Below are 24,271 nucleotides of genomic sequence, written 5' to 3'. Positions count from 1 at the left end.
TATTGTTACTCATTGCAGACCCTCTTTGGATTACATTTTGTATCCAACCATACATAAAATTATATGGTCTACTCTTTTAGAAACGTTCTTCTTTTGCCATATAATTGCTTTAATCCCAAACACATTATATGTATTTCTGCTTCCTGGCTGTCAGTCATTTCCCTTTTTCCTATGTACAGGAAGCCGAACCATCAAGAAGCAGCTATAAATTCTTTTGTGCACATCCACCCATGGTAACATAGTAAGTTAGCTTTCTTTCTTCCACAGACCCACAGGAGAGCTTCAGAGCTTGTTGCCCAGAGAGGATTTAGGTGCTCCAACCCTGGAAGTGTTGAAGAACAGGTTGGATGGGGGCCTGAGTAAGCTGATCAAGTGGGTGGTATCCCTGCCCATGACAGGGGGTTTGAACCTAGATAATTTTTAAGATCTTTTCCAACCCAAACCATTCTAGATTCATTTACAAGAGCATTAGCTATGGCAGTGCCTATTTTCTATCAGCCCCACTTTCATGATGATTCCTTCTGTTAGAATTTTAAAAGCACTAGCAGCAAAGACAGGACAGCAGAACTCAGCCCTAGCCCTCTGTGTTCTACTTCAGGGTCATCCCAGGATCAGAGGCCTTCAATAACCTGCAAGAAATTCAGTATTTAGACAGTTTCAAGGATCTGCAAGCCATTTCTACCACAGCATCAGGCCACCAGAAGCAAGAGTTTTTTAGCCTTTAGTAATCAGTCTGGAAGGCCACATGTCTGTGGGAATGCACCTTCCAACCCTACCGCACAGCCAGAACATTCTCTTCTTCCACAGCTGCAGCACAGTTTGGTTCAGTACATGCATGGGGCACTGCAGTGTAGAGAGGGACTCAAGTATATTGGCCATGCTTCCTTTTGAAGAGAAAATTAATTACTAGGCTCATATGTAGGCAGCCCCTCAAGCACTACTTCCGTAAATCTTTTATCCTACTAGTATGTTTCCAGGTTGATTAGGAGTAGAGGACAGAAAGAAGAGAACTAGAAGTTCTTCTAGAGGCCTAACATTTACAAAGCTGAAGTTAGTGCAAGACAGCAGCTAAATGCTGGTATTCATCAGTGATCACTACCAGGTGAGGAGGGGGAAGGAAAGGCATCTTCAAATCACAACATTCATATTCCAAGAAACAGAGTCCAGGTCACACAAAAACACACTTGAGAGCTGCCAGGCTGTTTTGTAAGAAGTGACCTTCTGTGTCACATGTTTCCAAAGTGAGGAATGACTCTAGCACACATAACAAAAACCACAGTTATCTGAAATGCTTCAGGAAGCTCTGGGTATCAGATCCTCACAGCTGGTCTACTTGGAAAGTGCCTCTTATTTAAGGTTAAATCATCTTTTGGTGAAATGGAACTGAGGCACAGTTCTAGTTCCTGATTTGTAATGCAGAGTTTAACTTCAAATCACCCCTCACCAACAATTTAAAAAATATTTAAACTTTGCTAAATGTGTAGAAATAAAGGCCATGGATCTTGCAAACTGAATTTAAAAGTCTACTGTTTTATTTTTTGAAGAGAAACTCATATTAATAACATGGGACATAAAATTAGGCTCACTCATTATTTGTTTCAACATTTTCAATTATTTATAGGCAGGTTCTCAACTAAGAACACCAGCAATGAATTCATGCATAATTAACCTTGAAGAAAATTATAACTGCTTCTATTACTTACCAGCTACCATCAGTTTCTATCCAGTTGAAACCTTCTTCACAGGGTGCTTCTAAATAGTTGCTATTTGTCAAAAGCGGGAGGCAGTTCTGGTTATCCAGTGGGCTGCCTTCAGCAAGGATCAGAAGTGGGAGACTGTGCCAGACAGTGCTGCTACCTGGGTTTTGTGGGAATGTATTTAAAACTTGTTCAAAACATTAGGATAATTTTATCACAGGACGTGTGACTTGTGTTTTCAGAGCTTATGCTAACTAAGATAAACAAATGGCCTTGACATTTCTGGCACTACTTCTCCCTTTTAATTCTCCTTCCAGTTTCTCTGCCTGCACACTTATGTGGATATGTAATATCCACAGTTTAGGAGCATTAATGTGAGAATTAAATAAACTGTAATCAGACAAGAGGCATGGTACATAATCTCATCTCATTATTGTTCTCCAACCTGGTACAAAGGGAGTAGTGCTAAAAATCATGAACAACTCTCAAAGTTCTGAACTTTCTAAACAAAATAAGCTCCCAAGAGCAATGCTACCACTGCCCAGTGTCTGCCCATGCAACCCTCCTGCCAAGAGGGGAAGCTGCCTACAGAAAGGGAACTGCTCACTGATTTGCTTGCACTGCATCCTTCTCTTCCATAATCAGGACAGTATCTCTAGGTCACAAAGTGTCCTGCCCCTCAAAGAGAAGACAACTATTCCACTTCCACTGGGGTTCCAAGACTTGAAGCGAAAAAAGAAGTCAAACAGGACAACACGGAAAGGGTACAAAACACAAGAACAGGAAGGGAGATAAGGGAAACAATACAAATGTCATACACACAGCTATCTGCTGCAGGAGGGAAAGCTCATGTCCTAAAGACACTCTTACAGTCTCATGAAAATAAGAAGGAATCATACTGATAGGGGCTGGAGGAGCTGAGCAGTTAGACATTTTTAGTTTCACAAAACTGGAGTTTTAGTTTTTTAAAAAGCAACAGCCTGTATCAGGAAGGCAAAAAAAAAAAAAATTAAAAATAAATTCACTCATTATACCAGTGGGGATTTTTTGTTTTGCTTAAAACACCCAAATCTCACTTGCAGCAAACCACAAGATTTGACAATCCCTTTTATGAGGCTTGCAAGATGCTGACTCAACTACACACAGATTTTCTTTCATTTATTTTTGTACCTATAAGCCACTACAGATTCTGGTAATTTCTCCCTTTTCTGAATGAACGAATATTTTGAGAGCAAATGATAGGTGGAATATAAGCAAAAATGCCTCTAGAATATTAACAAGATCCTTATTTCTACCTTCAACAATTAAGAAAAGAACAACAGATGTACAGATTTACATGCCAAGATGACAGATCCCATGATGAAGAAGAGAAACTGATTTTTTGAGGCCTTTCACAACAAAATCTCACATATTTAAATATATATGGTTGAATATTATATATTAGTAAAACCTCATAAGTAGTCATCAGCTGCAGAACGTTGTCAGAACCCAGGACATCCCTCTGGCTGTCCTGAGCAGCCAAGACCCCTGCCAGGGGGCTCACAGACCCTGGCACAGAGCCCAGGATGCCTGCGGTTCTGGTTATGGAGCAAGTGGAGCAAGTTACCAACTTTAAATGAAGATCTGCAAGCCACAACAGTTAAGTAGAATGATAGTGAATTTATCACGAGGTGAAAAAGTAGATTTTGGAGTTTTTAAAATGGGTGTTCAGAGGGCAAGATGTAGGGATCTGGGCGTGTCCAGCCTTTCTTCTCCTTCTTGGCCTCCATCTTCTGCAGTGATGTTGGCACTTACAGATTGGTTTAGAGTAGAAGCTCACTGTCTAACATAGGTGATAGGTATTGGAAAGTAATTGTAAACATTGTACACGTAGTTTTTAGTATAAAGACATAACACTGCCCCAGGGGCAGGCTGAGTGCCTGGACTGTCTTGCTGAGCAGATTTCAGCTGGACAGGAGAAAATATTTTGTAGATAAGGAACAATAAACAACCTTGAGACAGAGAACTGGAGAGTTCTGACTCCTTCTTCGAGTGCCGGGCTGGGAAAAGAGAATTTCTAACTTACCTCAGGGTCACTCTGACCAGCGAGAGGCCCCGAGAGAATGTAAATCAAAAAATTTCCTTTTATTTCAACTGCACTGAAGACCATTATTTTTAAAATAAGTATGTAGAAGTGGTTGGATGGCTGGACAACACCTTTTCTCTGTATTTTGCAAGAATCTCCTGAAGTACAAAAGCAGTAGTTAGGAATACTAAATTATGTAACAGTACAGAAAATATGTAACTGCATCAAAAAGAAAGGCTGAGAGAACAGGGAGAAGTATCTACATCAAATGCTCACACAGGTCTTTAGGCTCTAAGCAGGGATCCTCCATGAATGGCTTCTTGATGGCCCATGCAAAGCCAACTTCCATTCTCATCTGCTTCCTAAGAGATGGAAAGATACACTAGAAAATTCACAAACATATCTTCCTTTAAAAACCATGTTAATAAGCACTCCTCATATTTGTTTCTTTCCACACCCAGGTAATGCTGATATTTCCCAGGTAGGTGTGGAAATCTTGTATGTTTATTGAGTTGGTTGCCCTAAAGGAAGCTATCCTGAATCTCCTGTGATGTAGGATAGCAAATTACTTATGTAAAGAATTCAAATTAAGAGCAAAAACCCACTCACTTCCTTTGACCACCTCTGCTCTCTGCAGCACACTTGCATAAGTTAAGTTTAATCACCAACCTGAAATCTCATTTCCTAGGCATATCTTCAGGTACTGAATATGAAATTACAGTTAATCAAACACAGGAAAAGGAATTTATCACAGCTTTGATGCCTTTTGATCAATCCCCTGGATGCTGTACTTTCAGTGTTTCCCTGAAAGAAAGGAAATCATTCAGACTTGGAAGAGAAAATATTCTTTCTATTCCACAATTTTTAATGGCTCCAAATGTATCCACCACAGACTCAGCGTTTTTCTAGATGGAGACCCAAACAAAGGTTATTTGTTTGGATATTTTGCAATAGTAAAATGTGACTCAGATGAGGGATTACTAAGTGTACCTTCAGTTCAGGCAGTAAAACACTGCCCCTTGGAAGCTCACATGGCCAGTGGCTTCAACATGAGACAGCAATTGCAGAGAAGCAAACAATTCATAGAGATATAAGTGTGATTGCAGTGTGAAGCAGAGAGACTCAAACCAGCCCACAGAGTATCAGGAGAAGCTCAGCCAAGGCACTGTGAGGCTGCTTAGGAGTTTCCCTGGTTTTGATATTTGTTTCACCATAAGGTGCACGTACTGAGGTGTAACTAGAAATGTACTCACCATACAGGATCACTCAAAGTAGTAATTGTACAACAACTAGCAGCCAGTTACCAGCCCCACACTTGTATTTTAAGTATCCACTGTCCCCTTCCTTCCAGCTGAGAGCAAAAGTTAATTGCATAGTCAACAGAAAGACACCACAACCCTGACTGCCTAAGTTCAGGCACCTGGACATACAATAATAATTTTAAATACCTATTTGTTTTCCATTAAAGAATGTGATTGCACCCCAGTAAAAACAACAGCAACAACAAAAAAAACACCGCACCACCACAATTTAATCAATGTGTGTTATTTGCATACATTCATCTCTACACTGCAGTTTGTGAAGCATTCTGCTGTTTTGTGCCACACTATTTACTCAGACAGAGAACTATTGGGAAAAACATTTCCCATCCCATCCCTGTGTTTTTTCCCTCATGCTCAAACTGAAAGAGCTGCAGTTTCTTAGACAGCTGAGGTATACATTTCACAAAGTCAAACTGATAAACGCAACAGGACATCAGTAACTTGTTTTCATGCCCAGAACACCTATGCCTTTGCATATACCCTCTAGGACACCAGTTTAACTGGTCAATAATCCAGTTCTTGAACACCCTTATTTTCTACAGTCTCCTACCAGCTCCCGATCCAGCAGGAAGATGAATTTCCATATATCTGCAATTTTTGTGAGCAGCTTTGCCATTGCATTTACAATGTTTTACTAACCATTCCTCTTGTTCACGTCTCCCTCCCTCATACATTTTCAGTATTGGCATAAAGCAGACAGTACTTAAACTAATCTTTCAGCTGTTTAGTCAATTTTGACAGATATCTGCAAAATACACCTCTTCCTTCAGTAACCAGGGAAGAAAAATGCAATGCCAGAGGCACAAACTCTTCTTCATCAGGAAGATTCTCCATATTGCTCCAGCCTAGAATCTGTGACTTTAAAAGATGGCATATTTAGTCAATTCAAGAACTTGAACAAACTCTAGTCCTCTTGAAAGTGGCTCATGTTTGTCGAGCCACAATGCCTTGGCACGATCCCAGACAGCTTTAGCCAGGCACACACCTCAGGTCACTGACACTGTTCAGGGAGAGTCCCACTCAAAGTGTTGAGTACTTTCCCACTTAGGCTAGAACAGCTCGGTCACTTTGCACACTATTATTAAATACCACATGCCAAGTGGGGATTCAATGTGGGGGCTGGAACACAGCAGGTAGCACAGAGGTCCACACACATCATTTACCTTAGCCTGCATCAAGTACTCACGAGGTGCCATAATCTCCCCTTTAGCTTGCCCCTGTAAGTCAGTAGTAAAATTACACATTAGAAATAAAATCCTGCTTTCAATAAATTCAGTTGGCTATAGCTGAATAAATTGTGTTACTTCTGTCTTTTTTTTTTTTTGGTATGTATTTTTCATGATTCCCTCTGACAAGGTATTTCTCTATTTTTACTTAATTTGCATATAAAAGCACTTTCAGCTGCAGTGAATTTATTACCTTTGGCTTTACTTGTATATTGCTCTATTTTAAATTGCTGGACACAGAAAATAGAACTTTTTCCAGGACATTTCCCACACAGTTCATTATTTCTTTGTATTTTTAATCACCTCCCAACCAAGTTATTCTGCTCTTTTCAGGAAACATTCATTGCAAAAAAAAAAAAAAAAAAAGTAATCCAGTGGACTGTTTCACAACAACAACACCATGTTTCCAGGGATGGTCTAAAGCTTAAACTTTTATTCCTTCCTTTGAATCTCCTTCAGAGGCTTTAGATACAGAAGTCACTGACAGTGAACTCTCTTGGGGAATTTCTGTCCCTTTGAGCTTCCACTCTATGATTTCCTTTGCAAGATATGAAAATATATAGCTTATAACCATGCACAGTAATCTCAGGGAAACCACACCATGTGTGTGTATGAGGCACTGGTCCTTAGCCATCATTGTTTTACATACCACCATCATGAACAACTAATTATGGCCAACATAACATTCTGCAAAATAATTTTCCCAAGGGCAGAAAGGAAAGTGTTTTAAGAACTTATAAAAAAAAATTAAAATCAAAGACTCTTGCTGGCAATTGGCCCCTAAGCCATGACTCACCAGCAACAGACTTAAGAGATTTTATTCTCCGTGATTTCCAACCTCTATGGTGTTTAGTTCACCTGCTGAGTGCAGATACACACTCAGCAGCCTTCCTCACTGATGGTCCCTGATGCCCAAGACACTTTTTGAGGTGAAATCCCCTGTGTCCTTCCAACAAGAAACTTCCTTGAACTAAAGATACCCCACTACACATTCAGCAACAGCCAACCCCAACCACTGCCAGAATTCCATCAGGTGCAGAAAGGCTCATGCATCAGAGCCCTCTTTGGCTTCAACTAACTCACCCAACCATCTCATCTGCTGCTTCTTTCTCCCTGCTGCAATTCTCTACTTCCAAAAATCAAAACCAGAATAATTCCACCCAGAGTAGCTATTATCAGTGTTCACATGTGAGGAAATGTGCCACCTAAATCCTCCTCTTTGTTCTGTTTCAATACGACGGAGGACCATGTCTCTGCTCTACCTACTGACAATTTGCATATTGTTCACCACACAGGGGAATGTTTGGTTCCAGCTTCCTGGGCTGATCTCACACTCTACAAGCCACACCCCATCTCAGGTTTGCATTAGAACTATGCTGATTCACAGCCTTTACCAAGAAATGGAAAGTGCAGCTGCATCAGAGGAAGTTCAGACTGGACATCAGGAAAAGATTCTTCACTGAGAGGGTGTGAACAGGCTCCCAGCAGCACCAAGCGTGCCAGAGTTCAAGGAGCTCCCTCTTGGTCACAAGGTTTAATGCTTTCGTTTTAAGTAAACCTGCAAGGAGCAGGGAACTGGACTTGGTTTTTATGGGTCCCTTTCAGCTCAAGACATTCTTTGACTCAGTGTGCACAAGGAAGTGTTCATCAACACAGATAAATTGTGAAAAAAAAAGAACAAAACCAAACCCACAAAACCCTCAAAGCCTAACTAAGCAAGGGGGAACCTAATCCTTTTTACCGGGGGAATCTAACACATCTGACCAGCTGAACATTGACGCCTTGGCCGAGCAAGCTGAGCCAGGCAGCTGCCGGCACTGCAGCCCTGAAACCCCAGCATGCAGAGACCAGAAGCTGTGAGCAATTCACACGCGCTCACCAGCGCTGATTAACACCAGGCATCAGCAAACCAACAAGGTCACAAGAGATGGGAGCACTCAGTCGGCAGATACACTGCAGCTGACCCAAGGCACAGAAGAGCCTTTTCTAGGCTAGGTTTATCTCCTTTGTCCCTAAATACACTAGCTCTGACAAGTTAAAATATATATATATGCAGGTAAAAATAAACGGTTGGAAGATATGAAAATATGAACCGAGTATTCACAGAGTAATAAAAAAAAATCAAGTCATTCCTTGTTGACAGATAGTTCAAGATGGGAAGAAGGAAAAGCAGGAAACTTTGCTTCCCTTGAAGTTAACCTATATGTTTCCCCATTATAATGCTGCATGAATATCTGCTAGCAAGTTCAAAACTCAGTCTCTTAAAATAGAATTAGAGGATCCTGATGTGAACTTTCTGAATTACTGGTCATTCATTTACCAGTTGACTGCTCTAATACTATGCCAGCAACACAGGGGACACAGCCACTAATAATTAAGAAACCTTGCTGCTGGGATTAAGAAACCACTTCTCTGCCAGATGAACAAATGTCAACTTAAAGAGACTGAAATCTAATATACAAAAGAAGTTTTACCTTTTGAAATACCAAGGCATCAGAAAACATGCCTGAAGAACTGAAAACTCCTACAATATCATTAGCTGCAGCCACCACACATTATTATTCCAGGTTTAATGGTGGAATAGGACCAAGACCCTCAAAACTTCAGGAGGTTTTGTGCTGCCAGACATAAAAGATTGTATGCTAGCTCTGAGCTACATGCCATCAGCTCCCAGCAGGAAGTTTTGGATTACTCCGCAGCTGCTGTCAGCACTGCCTAGAAAATATATTTATATATACACATACATGTATATAAACACACAGAAATATATATATATAGCTTTGACATCCTGAGTGTTCAACCCTCAATCCTTTTGTGTGAGGAGGAGGGTCTTCTTACTGCTTACTTTCATTGTTGCAGAAAAATACTACTTCAAAAAACTAGCACAAAGCACGTACTTAAATGTTTTTAAGACTAGGCCTCTATCCAGCAAGCTGGCTCTTTAAAATATGCTAAAAGTGTACAGTTACTTCTTTTTGTCCAGTTTATGCATTTTTTTTTAGTTCCTTTGAATTAACTGATCCAAAGAGAAAACAATAAATGTAATTTTTTGCATCGGAATATAAGAAGTAAATAATTCTATGCACCAACCACAAATACAACAGCAGCCATGCCAAGTCAGACACAAGACTGTCTATCCAAGCCTCTGACAATGGAAAAACAGCCAAAAGCAGATGGCTAGGAAAAGGAGAGCTTTGGAACATGGCAAGCATATGATACTTCTCCCAAGTATTCCCCCATCTGGGGCTTATTTGTTTCCTTGACTTGAATGCAACTTCCAAATAACTTCTCTCATAATCATGAAATTGGAAAACAAGAGATGTTGAACTATTTGCGATGAGCATTTACATAAAAAAACAATCAAGTCTGACAACTTCTGCACACCCATTCTACAGGGCTTGTGGATAAGAACATGAAAGATTTACACTAGACTAAGCAGCTGATTTTTCCAAGATAAGGAGGGGTGTGAATTTACAGCTAAGACTCCTCCCTAGAATAACTGATTTACACTTCAAATCTAACTTGGTAGAACAGGTCAGGCGTACACACTGATTTCATTAAAGACAACACAGAAATGCACATTTTAAGCATTGTGGTAAGCAAATTTAGTTCTTCCTAGGAAAATGAGATTTTTCTAAATTCAGAGCAGGAAGTAATGCAAAATCAACAGACTGATTAGTGAAAATGGCACTAATAGCTCAGAAAATCAGCAATTACACTTGTATTAGCATCCATGCATACTTTTGATCCATCACCACTACTGTAGATATTCTCATTGATCACTAAAGTCTAAGTGTGCACAAACACCACTTTGTATTACAAGAATGAAGCCTCATTGTATTGAAGCTTGCATTTTTACAGCCAAATGCCCACCCCATACCAGAAAAACAAATAACCCATACAATCTGAATTGCAAGTAATACATAGGGGACTTCTATGGAGATCAGTCCCAAAAGTAATGCTCATAAGCAACAACAAAAATAAACATACGCTCACACACTAAATATAATATGAATGGAGAAAAATTAAAAAGAAGACAAATTCCAGTTTACCTTGTTTAATTATGTATTGAAATAGTACAGTAGCTACTACCATGCATACCCTAATTTTTCCAGGCCAAATCTTCTGTATTTCTACATCATACATTGTATAAAGTCCTGAGCTGGCACTCAGTATTCAGGTAGGTGGGATGGGTGCAAACTTTGATCCACGTTCTTGTCATTGCTGTGCTAAAGAATTTCAACTCTCTTGGATGATTGTTGCTGGATTTCTCTATATATCTACACATGCATAATTTAAAAAAACAATGTATCAGTATTTGACAACCCTATAACTCCTTCACAATAATTCAGTAGTTAGCAACATCTGGTTAATAAACAGACAAAAAAGCTAAATTTTAAACTTGTCCTTTCTACACATTCCAAGCTTACTTGGTACCCACCTGGTAGAGATAAGACAGTGAGACCACAGAGAGATAAGAGGTGCAAACTAAGGTCTCCAGACACGTTGAGGCCAGCAAAAGCATAAGATCCACACAAAATAAACAAATGAATAACACCGACTTTTGAATCCCCTTGTTTCTTAACACCAGAGTTACAGTGTCAACAAGGTCCCTTACTTCTTCACCAGGACAGCAGAAAGCACATATGTGCCCTGGGAGCTTCTCTTAATTCCAAGAGTAATGAGAGCTGTTAATAAACCAAAACCCACAGGACCCAACCGTCTAACTCAGTTTTGGCAACTTCCATCATTCTGCAGGAGCACAAATTAACAGGGAGATGGTGCAAGAGCCCTTGTATGCCCCCAAAACACGAGAGAGGGGACAGCCAGGCTCAGGGCTAACTCCAGCAACAGAGGAGAATGAGGAAGATGTGTTATGCCACCCTGGTACAATACAGCAACACTTTTCAACTGTTGCTCTGCAAACAGAGTTTCAGCAACTCGGCTCCAGAAGTGCTGCTGAGCAGCAGGAACCTCTGTTGCAGAGCTGTGCATTGGCAGGGGCCCTGCTCCAGGGTGCAGAGGGAATTGTGGCCACTGGGGAAGCGATTGCTGAGCTCTGAACACTTGCACTGTCCTGAGACAGGTATCACCTGTGTGCTTCATCTGGCACATGGAGATTCCTCCTCTGGAGCTTTCCAGATTCCACACACAACTGGAACCTGGTTCCTCAATTAACACTAAATAAAATACCACTAATAACACTAATAAAATACCACAATAAGAATAAATGACTGACAAAAAGGGCTCTGAAACCAGCAGACAAGCCTTGCAGGGACTTATTTTATTATGTATGATTAAAAAAAATAGAAGAGTGTCATGAAAATTACTAAGGAACAATGTCACCAAGACAGATGGTTTTTCTGCTGAAATAAAGCCCACTGCTAATCACCCACAGGGGTCTGGCTTACAAGAAACAAGCAGCAACTGCCCACAAGAGACTCCCCATAGTACAACACAATAACTGCAAAATTGAAGTAGATTTAAAAAAAAAATACTGCAAATGACATAGAAAGTATATTTAAAACAGAGTTACTGGTAGAGAGCTTTCATGCTTTGGTAGCAGATTACCAAATTCTAGAAAAAGCTTTTAAACACCTCCTTCCCACACTTCCCAGAAGTGTTTCTGTGTAACTTTTTGGCAGTTTCGTTTCTCCCCTTCCTTCTTCTCAATTTCTGACACAGGAAAAGCTATTTTGGACTAGATTGTGACATGAAGTGACACAGCAAACGAACTTCCCTCCGAAATTTCATCAAGAGGAAACTGGAATATTGCACGATGCTGCAGCTCCTCAAGTTTCACAAGGACATATAACTTGCACTCTTCATGTTGTCACTAAATAGTTTTTAAAACTCCAGCTAAACATGAAATAAACTACAAAAACAATGGAACAAGATTTTATTTGCAAAGAACAATTTAAAGGCAAGAGCGTCCATTGACTTAATTTTGCAGAACACTCTGCTCCTTTACATGACAGAGGAGAGCTTCCTGACTTAATAATCAAGAGCAAGACATTCACATGACTAAGACGACAAACCGCTTCTCCGGCCCATGCTCTCCCACCTCCTCCAGCCCAGGGCTCCAAACCGCAGCCCACGCTCGGTCCTGCATCGCAGAGATGCTGTGGCACAGCCAGCCCCTTGCTGCTGTCCCAGACAGGAGCTGCGGGCAGCCCATGCTCTGCGCACCAATTCCTTGCAGCTGCGGGGAAGGGGAACGCCACGTCTGAAGGGCTGGCAGGCAGCACGCCTTGGGAAGTGACACCAGCTGATATCAAACTCAACTGTACACAGCGAGAGGGGATGAACTCAGCAAGAAAGGGAAGGGAGAAACTGCAACCTCTCCAATTCCTGACTGAACTTGTGGCCAGTAGCCATCTACTCGGGTAAAAGAAAGCAACCAGGCACCGCAATCTTCCCTGTACATCCACATTTTGCAAAGAAAAAACACCAGAGATGAACAGTTGTAAGACCCCTTATATATAGCCCGTCAAAACTGTGTCTCTTTTCAGACTCTGTCCTACTACCGAACCCTATGATTCAGGCGGCTGACTTCACCGCAGAGCCGAAACAAGGCGATAAGCAGCGGGGCAGGGCTCCCGGCGCCGGCCGCCGCCTCCGGGGCACGGCGGGATCACGTCTCCATCTCCTGCCCCCGCTTCTCGCAAAGCGAAGCTGTCCCGAGCGGGGACACCCACCCCGCAGCTCGTACACCAGGGCCGAGCCAAAACCAGGGAAAAAGAAGCCCTACGCATCCCAAGGCACGGGGGGCGCCGCGGGCAGCGCCGCTCTCCCCGGGGCCGGAGGAGAAGGGCAGCCCGCCAGCAGACACCCCGCGGGCTCCGGGGAGCGCCGTGCCGTCCCCCATGCCCTCCGTGCCGCGGTGCCTCACCTGCGGTGTCCCAGATGGAGATATTGTACGGCCCCCACTGCTTCAGGTAGAAGGCGCCGCCGACGGTGCTGACCGTCTCCTGGAAGCGCCGCTCCATGTAGCGGTGCAGCAGGGAGGTCTTGCCCACGTTCATGTCCCCCAGCAGCACCACCTTCCCGTCCGGCTTCTTCATCGCGGCTCGGCCCGGTTCGGTTCCCTGCCGGCGGCCGCTGCCGCCCCCTTGCCCGGCCCGGCCCGCTCCGCCTGGCGGGGCTCCGGAAGCGGCGGGACGAGGGCCCGAAGCCGCCTCCGCCGGCAGCGAAAACTTCGAGGGCTCCGCGGGAGCCGCCGCGATCCGGCCCCGGCTCCGGCTGCTGCTCCTCCCCCGGCCCGGCCCCGCTCCCGCCCCGCCAGGGGGAGGGGACGCGGGCGGGGAAGCGGCCGGAGCTCCGCGGCCCCTCCGCCCCTGCCCTGCCCGGAGCGTCTGGGTGCGCTGTCCCTGCCCCGGGGCAGGCTGCCCGCTGCCCGGTTCTGTCGGGGGTGCCGGGACCGAGCTCGGTCTCGCTGAGCCTTCGGGGGATGCCGCTGCGTCCCGGGATGGTCGCGTCCTTTCAGCTGGAGATGGCACAGACACCACCTCCGCAGCCCTCCCGGAGCACAAGGCAAAGCCCGCTCATCCCGCCCCCCTTCTGGGGTGTACATGGAGGGGCAGAAAGTTGCTCCGAAATTAAGATCTCTCTGAGAGCTGTGACAGCTGCCAGGCAAACACCTTTGCCCTGGTGAGAGGGAGGTGTCAGCGATTATTTTCCGAGGGCAGGTCTACCCAATTTCACAGTCCATTGCCCAGCTGCTGTAATTCAGATTAATTCCATTACAGAGATCTAGCCTATCCTTTTTGCATCAGTCCTCTTTATGCCAAACAAATCTGGGAAAAAATATTAATAAAATATAAACTTGCTACAAATTTTGGGTCCAATAAAGGGACAATTTGTAGACCAACTGGGGGGAGGAAGCAACTGTTATAGTATTCTTAAGAGAACCTACCATTTACTAATTTTGTTTCCCTCCCCACAGAAAAGTCTTCAAATAGAAGCACTTTTCTTAATAAGTGAATGTGCATCCTCATTTTCGCATGTCTCATGTTGAAAGTGCTAGAATTTCTTTAGCCAGTCTAGGCTTCATATTTATGAGATGCTTTGATTTTTGCCTACCTGCTAAAAAGGATTAGCTGTGTGACAGTCTGGTTTTTTTAAGCCTTGCCTACTTACTTTTGCTTATTCTACTTTTACTGACCAGATTTGTAATCTTGCAGCTGTAGCCAGTGATATGTAATTTCAGTTCAGAATAAGATATGCTCCAGATATTAAAGTACTGGAGATACCCAAAGAGAGGGGATGTTAAATGGTTAGGTAAAAAAAAGTCTTACAAGTGACTTCAAGATATTAATGTGGGATATGATTCAGAGCTGTGTGCAATACTAATTAAGGGAGAGGGGGGAATTGTTACACTTGGGTGATTGTGTGGCACTATTTTTATGTGGCATATGCAGCCTTTGCCTCAGATTCTCATTTTCTGCCTGGATTCCTACCTCACTCCAAGAATTGGGAAAAATACACTCATTGGATCAAAGTGCTTCTCTGACATACCTCTAAGCAAGTAGGTTGCTTCTGGGTGCTTGGTATGAAAGTGTAAAAATAACAAAATTCTCTTTGTATGGATACTGCTTGCAAATTCCCATGTGCAATATGTTTCACCCTTTTGAAGCCACAGATGCCATTTCAGAGAGAGAAAAGAAGCATCTTGTATCAAAGAGTTTAGACCATAAGGATCTGCACCTGTAAAAGATTCCTGGGTTTATGTACTCTTGCCATATGAACTGTCCACAGAATAACAAAATACCTAAAAGCTTAAACACAGTTATTGATTTGCAACAGTGCTTCTGCTACCAAATCCTAGCAATTAAAGCACTTAAACCAATTATTTCTGAATTTTACCAAAATTCTGCTCTATTTGAATTATTTTCAAGTACTAGTGAAATGTAGGTCTTTCTGGTATTCAAAACAAGTATCAATAGTTTCTAAAAGCAAACAGAGAACTTAGGACAGAAAACACTCTGAATAATAGGGACAGAAAACACTCTGAATAATAGGGTGAAAATGCAACTGGGATTTTAGGCTCTGTTAATAACATGCTCTATAAAAAGAGAAGTCCATTCCCTTCACAGATGTTTTCCACAGTTTCTGGAAACACATCCCCATACCTACATCCCCACATATTTGAGTGGGTGTATTTCCAGCTAGCAGCAGTCAGACAGTCAGGGGACTCTCCTGAAAGTGTCACCAGCCAAATGTCACTGATAGCAATGCATCACTTTTGTATGTTAAACATAGCCTAGCTCAATGAGGCACCAAATTAATCTGGTCCAGTACTGGTTTGGAGCTGGTGCCACAACTAACAACTCTCTAATGCACAAGGGATGTGCATTATCCCACCAGTATTCACCTCCCATTCACTGCTTACTTAAAGGGCCATCTCTGTTTCACAGCTATCTGTCCCTGATAATCAGGTGCAACAGGATTGGAGGGTGCCGCGTGTTGTTTCAGATCCTTGGGAGAATTTAGGACAGTGGTGCTCTGAACAGGGTCAAGGTATGTCAAAGGGCCCCTGAGGTGAGCCCTTAAAGAGTCAAGTTTGTGAAGTCCTGAGCAGCCTGAGCTCCTACTGACCTCAGGAAAGCATGCTCACTGGGCAGAGCACAGCGTGTTGTGTTATTACTGCCGACACCGCCTTGGATGAATGCACTCCGAACCTCAGCATGCAATTTAAGTCACCTCTGGTTAAAGTCAAATGGCTCATGATAGTCTGTAATGCAATATAAATAATAACAGAGCATATGTGAAAATATTTGAGAAAACATTAAGAGCCTGTAATTTGCTCTCTAGCACTCAGATGTATTGGCCTGTTGCAAGATAATTTCCCCAAATCACTGAGTCGTCTGTAGCAAGACGTCTCCACAGCAGTCAGTATGGGCATGAAGAATTGCTTGATAGGAAGGAGTATGGAATACTTTACTCTCTAGGTAGTGCAAGTATGTGGACTACATACATTGGCTGGTGTTTTTCATTTTAGAGCATCTGAGGACACCTTTAATTACAATGAGGTAGTTCATTAGCCTTCCTGACAGTGTGACAATGTACTCACCATGGTGGGTCTCCGGATGTTCTGAAATTCAGACACTTGGATTAGGGTACCAAGAGGGACAACACATTAAAGTTTCTTTCCCACTTCTGTGCTAGAGTAAGACCTTCCCAAGAGTAAGAATGTTAGCCTTGTACACAAGCCAAAAACCTGAGCCAATAATGACTGTACTGACGTCAGGGTAACTTAACCTTTTTAGTCTCCAGCAGTATGAAAGCTGCTTAGTATTGCAGGAGAAAATTAGAGCCTGTTTATTTTTTTCCTTGCCAGCCCTCCCTATATATATATATTGTCCTGCCTATGGTTCTTATTTGGTCTTCAGGCTAACAATATTTTGTAAGTTCACATGAGGTGAAATGTTTGTCACAGAACAAGGTTGTTTTTTGCTGAGCTGATCTTATTTTGGAGACAAAATGAGCAAGTGGTTGAAAGGATGTGTCATGTCAGCTACTAACTGCTGCCCCCAACATGTCACAGGCGTGCTGCAGACTTGGTGTTCAGCACCTCAACCTGCCTCCTTTTTGTCTTCTGTCAGTGTCTTTGTGTTTTGGGATGTTGAATCTCCATGACCTGATGTGTGCTTTCTGGAAGTACCACAGGTGACCTCAATGGGACTGTTTGTAATGATAAAGGTAGTACAATCTCATCCTACTTTTAGAACATGGAAGAATCCATAATTTAGAGCCATGTCTATCTCAGTTACCTACTGAATCTAGACAAGGTTTTACAAATCCTGGACAAGGCTTTACAAATCCTAGACAAGGCTTTACAAACCAAAGAGAAGGACAATAAGGGAGGCTTATTCCTTGTCCTTAATACGTGCTGGCACACCAGTGCTCTGTTGTACCTCTTCATGAAGCATGAGGTCACTGCAGAAGCTACAAACAGGTACCATTTGGTGAACCACAGCAATTTCTGGTTTTGTTTCTGCTTATTGCCTTCCTTTATGACTTCTTTCTTCTAATGAGCAATGAGTTTACTCTGTTTAATGAGTATGCATGCTCATGAAACAGAAATATTTGCCCTCATCATCTTCCAGACAGCTGTAACTAGAGCTCACTCTCAAGGTGTTTTCTTTCAGGCTAGGAAGCCTGAAATATGTAGACAGAGCAGTGGCAACGTGATGAGTAGCCATGCAGCCTGTAAAAGCTACTCTTCATGTTGCCACTGCTCTGCCTACATATTCATCCAAACATATACTAGGCTCTTCCTCTCCACCCCACAGGTTAGTCGTCCATCTAGATGCCTGTACTGCCCTAATCAAGGGAAATTGCCTGTACTGCTTATCAAAAGCTGGTCTGCCCTTCTCTAGGGTTGCACTTCTACACCTTTCTTCTTCTCCTTTTCCTGGCATTTTTTGTAGGCTGACATTCGCCTTGGCTTCACTATTCCCTATGACAACTGAGCCTGATAAGCTGATGAAAAACTAGCTCAACAGTGACTGTGAGTAATTTTCTGCTGATTTTGTGGTTAGCACAGAGGAGGCTGATGAGGCAGCCCATGGTTGGAGGCACTGACCTTCAGTCCCCTGGGTCTTCAGCTAAGCAGTGCTGGCTTCTCACAGACCTTTATCTTCCCTTGGTAAGTGTCCCTGCTGTGCCTCATCTTCAAACCTTGCAGGTTTTGGAACATCTCAGTTGTATGACTGTTTTCTTTCACCAGAATTGGAAAAGTATTTCACTATATAACTCCTGCCTGGTTGGTATCTGAATCACTCCACACTGACAGTGAGATGGTAAACCAACCAGCTCAAGACATCCTTATCACAGAAAAGCCTGACCTGGATGATTAGAATTTGCTTGTGTTACATCAGTTGAACATCAGGTCTTAGATGGAAACCATGAAGCAACCTGAGCTATAGATATACTCAGCTATAGATATACTCAGCCAGTGAGTGAGCAAGAACCTGATGCACAGGTGCTAGAGACGCAGATGAAAACTCAATAAATGGCATAGAAACACAGGACTGGAAATTCAATCAAAAAGTAAGCATTGTGATTCAAAGTGATCACAATGCAAGAAGATCTGGTAAATGCACTAAATATGAGTTTTGCATTGATTGTTTCTTTTTAACTGCAGTATTTTAAGGTCTAGTCTGATTTCACCAGCACACAAAAATCCAAGGCTGTCCTATTATCATGTTCCTGAAGTTTAATAGGACTGTGTGTGGACATGTACAAAGGTGCATATAAGCTTACAAGAAGTTACAGAATTATGGCCTTTGAAAAATGCATTAGATTATTCACTCTTCCTGGCATCATGAAGGAGATTGAATAAGTTAGCCAATAGTAAGACAGAATTTGCTTTAGTTTTTATAAACTCATTAAGATTCTTGTTCATAATAAGCAGACCCATGTATCTAGGAGACATCCTATGGACTGCAGCAGCCCACAGTGGGAATGTGAGTGCAGACTTGGCAGAATCAGAAAGCATGGTCCTATTGACTAATAATTATATAGGAGTTTAAAAAAATGCAACTTGTGACCTTTACATGTGAAGGTATTTCCACAACATATTTGTGACAGCTGAAATAACTTAATTTTTATTTGCAAGTTCAATTTTGTCATTGTATGAATTGTTAAAAAAGCAACATATACAGAACAGTTTTAGTTGGACCACCTCATTCCTAATGGCATGCATGCATATCAAGTATCTTTAGCATATTACACCTGAAGTAATTTCTCTAGGCTGTAGCCATAGCTATTCCCTATGAGTAAATTCACATGGTGCCAAGCATGCCATCATGGTTTCTGGTCATGAAGAAAAGGCCACTGAAGAGCATCACAGACAAATTTGCCTCAGGGCAAAATCCCATTGCCCTGGTTCCGGACAGGGCAGGGTTAATTTTTGCAGTAGCCTGAAGGGATCATGGCTAGGGCCTGGAGATAATTCCATACCACCTCACATCATTTTCTGGGAGCAGGGAAAGGGGTCTCTTCCTGCTGTCAAAGCATGGCCACGTGGTGAGGTGCTCTCAGGGCTTTCTATGTGGTGAGCACTCGCATGTGAATTGTTCACCTCTTAGACACATTGTTATTAATATTGCTGCTGTTACTCTTCAGTTTTTTATTTCGTTGCTGTTTCCTGTAATTGTTCTTGTCTGAACCCATGATCTTCACCTTTTGAGCCTCCAATTCTCCTCTCCATCTCCCTGCAGGGAAAGGGAGTGGGGCATGTGGTTTGGAGTGTTTCATTGGGAACACTGAATTGGGGAATCATTCCTAAACCATGACACACATCCAGTCAGGAGTTACACTTTGTCCTGACTCTAGCCCTGTTACTACACTTTTGTTTCACCTCTTGGCTGGACAAACCACTGCAATCTCCTTTTCTCCTTCCTCTTTGAGCTCCTCCCCACCCATACTGGCAGTTGTAGAGAGAAGTGGGATTTCTTCTCCTGGCGCATGTTAAAGTTGAAAAAAATTGATTGCATTTGGCAGGAAAAAACAGCTACCCTCATTTTATTCCCTTACAGAAAGACAACAGTGTGACCTTCAAAGTGTAAATTGATCACACTGAAATTAAATTTTTCACAATGGTTTCTCCTATAAGTATTGCACCCCTTCATGGGCTCCTGTTTCATCTGGCACGTCTGGCCCTTGGATGAGAGATGCCCCAGCTATTCATGGACAAGAGAACTTATTTAGAAAGGAAATATTAATGCAATTAGAAGCATAAAGATAGTACTGATTTACTTACATGTGTGAAGATGTGACTTTGAGATTAGAAGAAAAAAGGATGATCAAAGTGGAATTTAGAATATAAAAATATAATTTATACTAGCATGTTTTTGGAGAGTAATACTGGAAATTCTTGTCAAGTTTATAGCATTCAAATTAGAAACTTACTGCATAAAATGTTCCAGTTCTCTGCTAGTCCTAGTTTAGAATTAGGAAAAAAAGGAAGCTATGATGACTTTCTTAGTTACTTCTGTAACAGAAAATCTTTTCTTCCTAGGATATGAAAGAGGGCTTCCTGGCTGCTTTCTAAATTGTATAAATAGACAAAACACCCCAGAATATTTCAGATTTTAGTTGCTAGCTAGTTAGTTGGATTTCTGCTGTTTCAGACATTATATCTAGGCATTAAAAGCCTACTAAAAATGCTAAGTTTTACTGAAATAGTTTCAAAAACAGCATGAGGGCAACCTCATTACATTTGAAACATTGCCATACCATAATATCCTGTAGAGAGTTTACATAAAGCTGGTGCAGTCAGAATTTCCTACTTTTTCTGTAACTTTAACAATATATTAATGATTAAAATGAAGTGCACCACTCCCCAGCACATCACTTTACATCACAGTGTTTCTGAGAATTAATTTCTGTTTTATTCTTTTGAGTGCATTTCCAATGTCACCATTCAAAAAATTGGTGTTGATTGATCATAGGAAACTGTTCTGGTTTGCTTCTACTCTTTCTTTTTTAATAACCACGGTTTCAATCATTACTTACCTTGGATACTCCTCCAGAAATCTTACCGAGATCAGTGGAACTATTCATAGCCAAGGTATAAATAAGTACGATGCAATTTGACCTTCAGTCATCTCAAAAAATATTCTCCAACCTAATTATGTAGAGAAAATTCTGCTGTAAATTCAAGAGCAAAAATACTTTAAATTGCCTCTGAAAAACAGTGTCTAGTGCTTGCAGCTGAAACTTAAACTTTTTTTTCCTGCTATAATAGTTATTCTCTCTGTAGTTCTGTTATGTGAAAATTTGCTATGTTTGCTGAAGCAGTATATTTTTTGGCACTTATGAGTTGCTAGGAATTGCATGCTGCTGTTTCAACATCTTTCCAGGCTGTAGAGGCTGCTGTCTTTCTTGGGGCCTGGGAAGTCACCTAGAAATGAAATCTGTTGCTAAGGTTTTTTCCCTTTACAAAAGCAAGTTGCTGAAATAATTGATTTAGTAGCTCCTGAAATGGCTTCAGCTCTGAAAATATTTAAAAGTCTGCTTGCTTGCTTTTTCCCATTTGAAATGCCAAGTGGGAGGTAAATATAATTGTGGATTGGCTTTCTTTGGCATTGTTATCACTAGTAATTACTATTGTCATGATGTTTCCATCTTCAGATCATTGCAGAAATGCAGCACCACAATCTGTGCTCATTTTCACTTAAGGCAACCTCCCTAAAAGATTGCTTGAATTGCTTATGGAAGCAAATCAGTTCTGTGTTTGGCCTCATACATCACTGATTGGTTCCAGAGCTTTGATCATAACCTAAATATATGATATATTTATAAATAGATATGAAAATATATACAATATCATTTATATATATATATAAAATATCCTAACCCTCCTTTACACCCAGGGCAAAAACTCTTAATCAAGAGGGAAAACTTGGAACCCTAAAGGATGAAGGAAGAAGGAAAATACTCAAGGAAAAAGTTTCTATTATGAGGTTTTTCTTCAGTGAATGTGAATAATATGTATCCTTTTAAGACACTGAGAAAACAGGTTCTGTGAGATAGAGGACATTGGAGAAATTATTAATGTTAGCTGATATTTAACGTAAATCCCCAATTTAAACAGAAGTGCTGGGTAAAAGTCATTCCAGACATAATATTATATAATTTAATTTACTTCAAACACCTGCTTCTGTCAAAGCTAGTCTATTTAAGGAATAAAAATAGCAGAGTAAAGAAAACTTTTAGAACATATTGGAGATGTTAACATAAGATATTATTATTATTGGAGTAAGCTTGTTCCTATTTAAGTCAAATAAAGAAGCTTGTAATTCTCTAAATCTCAGATGGGATTACTGTAAAATAACATGGCAAAACTTCTATTCATAAAGCAGAAAAAGGAGAAAGGTGACAATTATTTTAATATAGACAAATGACACTGAATGGAAAAATTAAAAGGTGAAACAGAAGGGGGTATGTCCAAAGGAGAAGAGAAAGACTACAAAATATTCATTCAAATCTTCATTATAGAATATATGCATAGAAAACAAGACTGGAAGAGGGTAAAATAAAAAGAAATAGGAATACTCAGTCTGATTGTAAGGCATCAGTGAGCCTAGAAAAAAAAATTCTATTCTCAGTGAAATGGCAAGTATGGACTTAATCCCATGGCATATTCAGCTGGGTGCTGAAGCTCTTAGGAATACCATTAACAGTTAAAAGCACACCTCAATGAAGCCTATGCTAAAATTCTTCAGTGAAGAAGAATGGACTTGAATTTAATTTCTGTTATGAGTTTTTGATTAGGGTTATACATTAGCTAACTTCTGGACACACTGATCATGGATACTAACAAAAAGAAATGATTGAGCACAGATGGAGAAATTGCAATGAACACTTGTTAGCTGTATTCTTCAGAGCAAGTAGCAAAAATCCATCCACTTCAGTGAGCTTCAGGTCACAGCCTGTGTTTTGATGCATAAGGCACACAAGTTCACAGTGTGCTTATACTCATTGCAAGTACATTTTGTGATCATGAAGGAGAAAAGATCTGTAACAAACCTGTGCATGAAGGCACAAGAGCTGCAAGAACTTGAAACTGAAGGACTTTTTAAAATTGAAGAATTTATGCAATTCAGGAAGTGGAGTGGAGTTTGTTTTCCAGATAAAACCTTTTCCTCATTGTCTCTGTCCTCAAATTGCCAGTACAAAGAATGAAAAACTAGCAGGAAATTACCAGCAGTGAGAGAAGCCATTCCAGTCTTGTGCTAGCAGGTTTAAAATGGAAGGAAACAATTGTTTCTTCTCAGTGCATCATTTGAGTGCCTGGCATGATTAATACATTGCAGAACTTCTTGCCTTGTTGAGGTCAAAGTTAAAATTAAAAAAAATAAAGGAGGATTAGACTAATGAAAATCAGAAAGTCTCAAAGCTGCTAATTCTGAGCAGCATTTACCTGGAAAGAACTCCTGCATGCTTGCTTTGTTTCCCACTTGAATCCTCCTTACCTCTGTGAATTGAATGGTTTTATGAAACAGCCCTCAAACTGCTGATGTTACATAGAATCATAAACTGAAATTTGGGCCAGCTTGCCTTAATGTATAAATTTAACAGCTGTGGTATTTCAGGAGATAAAAATGACAGCTCATTTGTCCCTTCTGTGGGACACTGAGAATTTGAGGCAATCAGGGAGTCAGGAGGTGACTGTAGAAAGGGGCTGCAAAGGTGTCCCAGATTCTGGCCTGTCACATCCTCCAGTATAAAGCTACTAGACCCACATGACCCACATGGAGGGTGGGTTTAACTACTGTTCAAGGTTTTCTTTTTCAGGCTGTAGGTGCTCTCTTGCTTCCCAGCTGGATGGACCATAAAACTTATATTGTCATGATGCAGGTGGCTGAAAGGAAAAATAATTAAGCAATGTGGATTTCAGAAATATAATCTATACTGGATTTGAGCAAAGAAATATAGAGATAGTAGTTTTCCAGATAGAGATAAAAGTTTTTGCAAAATCTGCATAACTTGATCAAAACTTAGGTGAGGGTAGATGTTTGGTCTTAAACTACCTGATTAGTGGTGGTAAATTATGATTCTGGTCCTTGTAGCTTCCTCCCATCTGGTCTTCTATTTCTGAGAGACTTTTCTGATCAGCTATTTTATTGTCTCCCTGGAAAGACAGGTGGCTGCTTGTGCCCCATTTGTTTCATATAGAGAATGAAAACAAATCACATGGGGCTACAGAAATAAGCTGTTTATATTTTCACCCTGCTAAGATAAATATTAACTCTGAGCCCTCATGTGTTTTCAGATCTGGCCCAGAATTTATCAGACACTTGAAATTGTTAACTATTAACCAGTAGATGGAGGCTGGTTTGGTTACATTCTGAAATCAGTCATTGCTGAAGAATGAGATGATTCATGACTGTGACAAACTCAGTTGCTGATGGCAGAAAAAAAAAAAATTAGTCTCTTCTGAGAGCAGTT

The 24,271-nt window shown here is 41.3% G+C and overlaps 1 protein-coding gene and 1 long non-coding RNA gene across 3 annotated transcripts in view; both read right to left on the bottom strand.

Annotated features, from left to right (window-relative positions):
• Positions 1-13,592, bottom strand: part of RAB20 (RAB20, member RAS oncogene family) — a 34,210-nt gene extending 20,618 nt beyond the window's left edge. Inside the window, exon 1 of the mRNA XM_005488021.4 lies at positions 13,203-13,592. Coding sequence (XP_005488078.2) covers positions 13,203-13,374 — 172 coding nt within the window. The 5' untranslated portion in view covers positions 13,375-13,592. The remainder of the gene's footprint in view (positions 1-13,202) is intronic.
• Positions 13,593-18,399: 4,807 nt separating this feature from the next.
• Positions 18,400-23,992, bottom strand: LOC141728263 (uncharacterized). 2 transcript variants are annotated; one of them, XR_012579141.1, is made up of 4 exons: positions 23,854-23,992; positions 23,025-23,146; positions 20,834-20,945; positions 18,400-19,530 (listed from the first exon to the last, which is right to left on the bottom strand). It is a non-coding gene; the product is annotated as an uncharacterized LOC141728263 (long non-coding RNA). The 2 variants fall into 2 exon arrangements; XR_012579142.1 differs by lacking the exon at positions 23,025-23,146.
• Positions 23,993-24,271: the final 279 nt, after the last annotated feature.

The sequence above is a fragment of the Zonotrichia albicollis genome, chromosome 2, assembly GCF_047830755.1.
Source record: "Zonotrichia albicollis isolate bZonAlb1 chromosome 2, bZonAlb1.hap1, whole genome shotgun sequence".
Classification (NCBI taxonomy): Eukaryota; Metazoa; Chordata; class Aves; order Passeriformes; family Passerellidae; genus Zonotrichia; species Zonotrichia albicollis.
The sequence above is the reverse complement of the archived record's forward strand: the minus strand, read 5'-3'. Positions and strand labels throughout refer to the sequence as shown.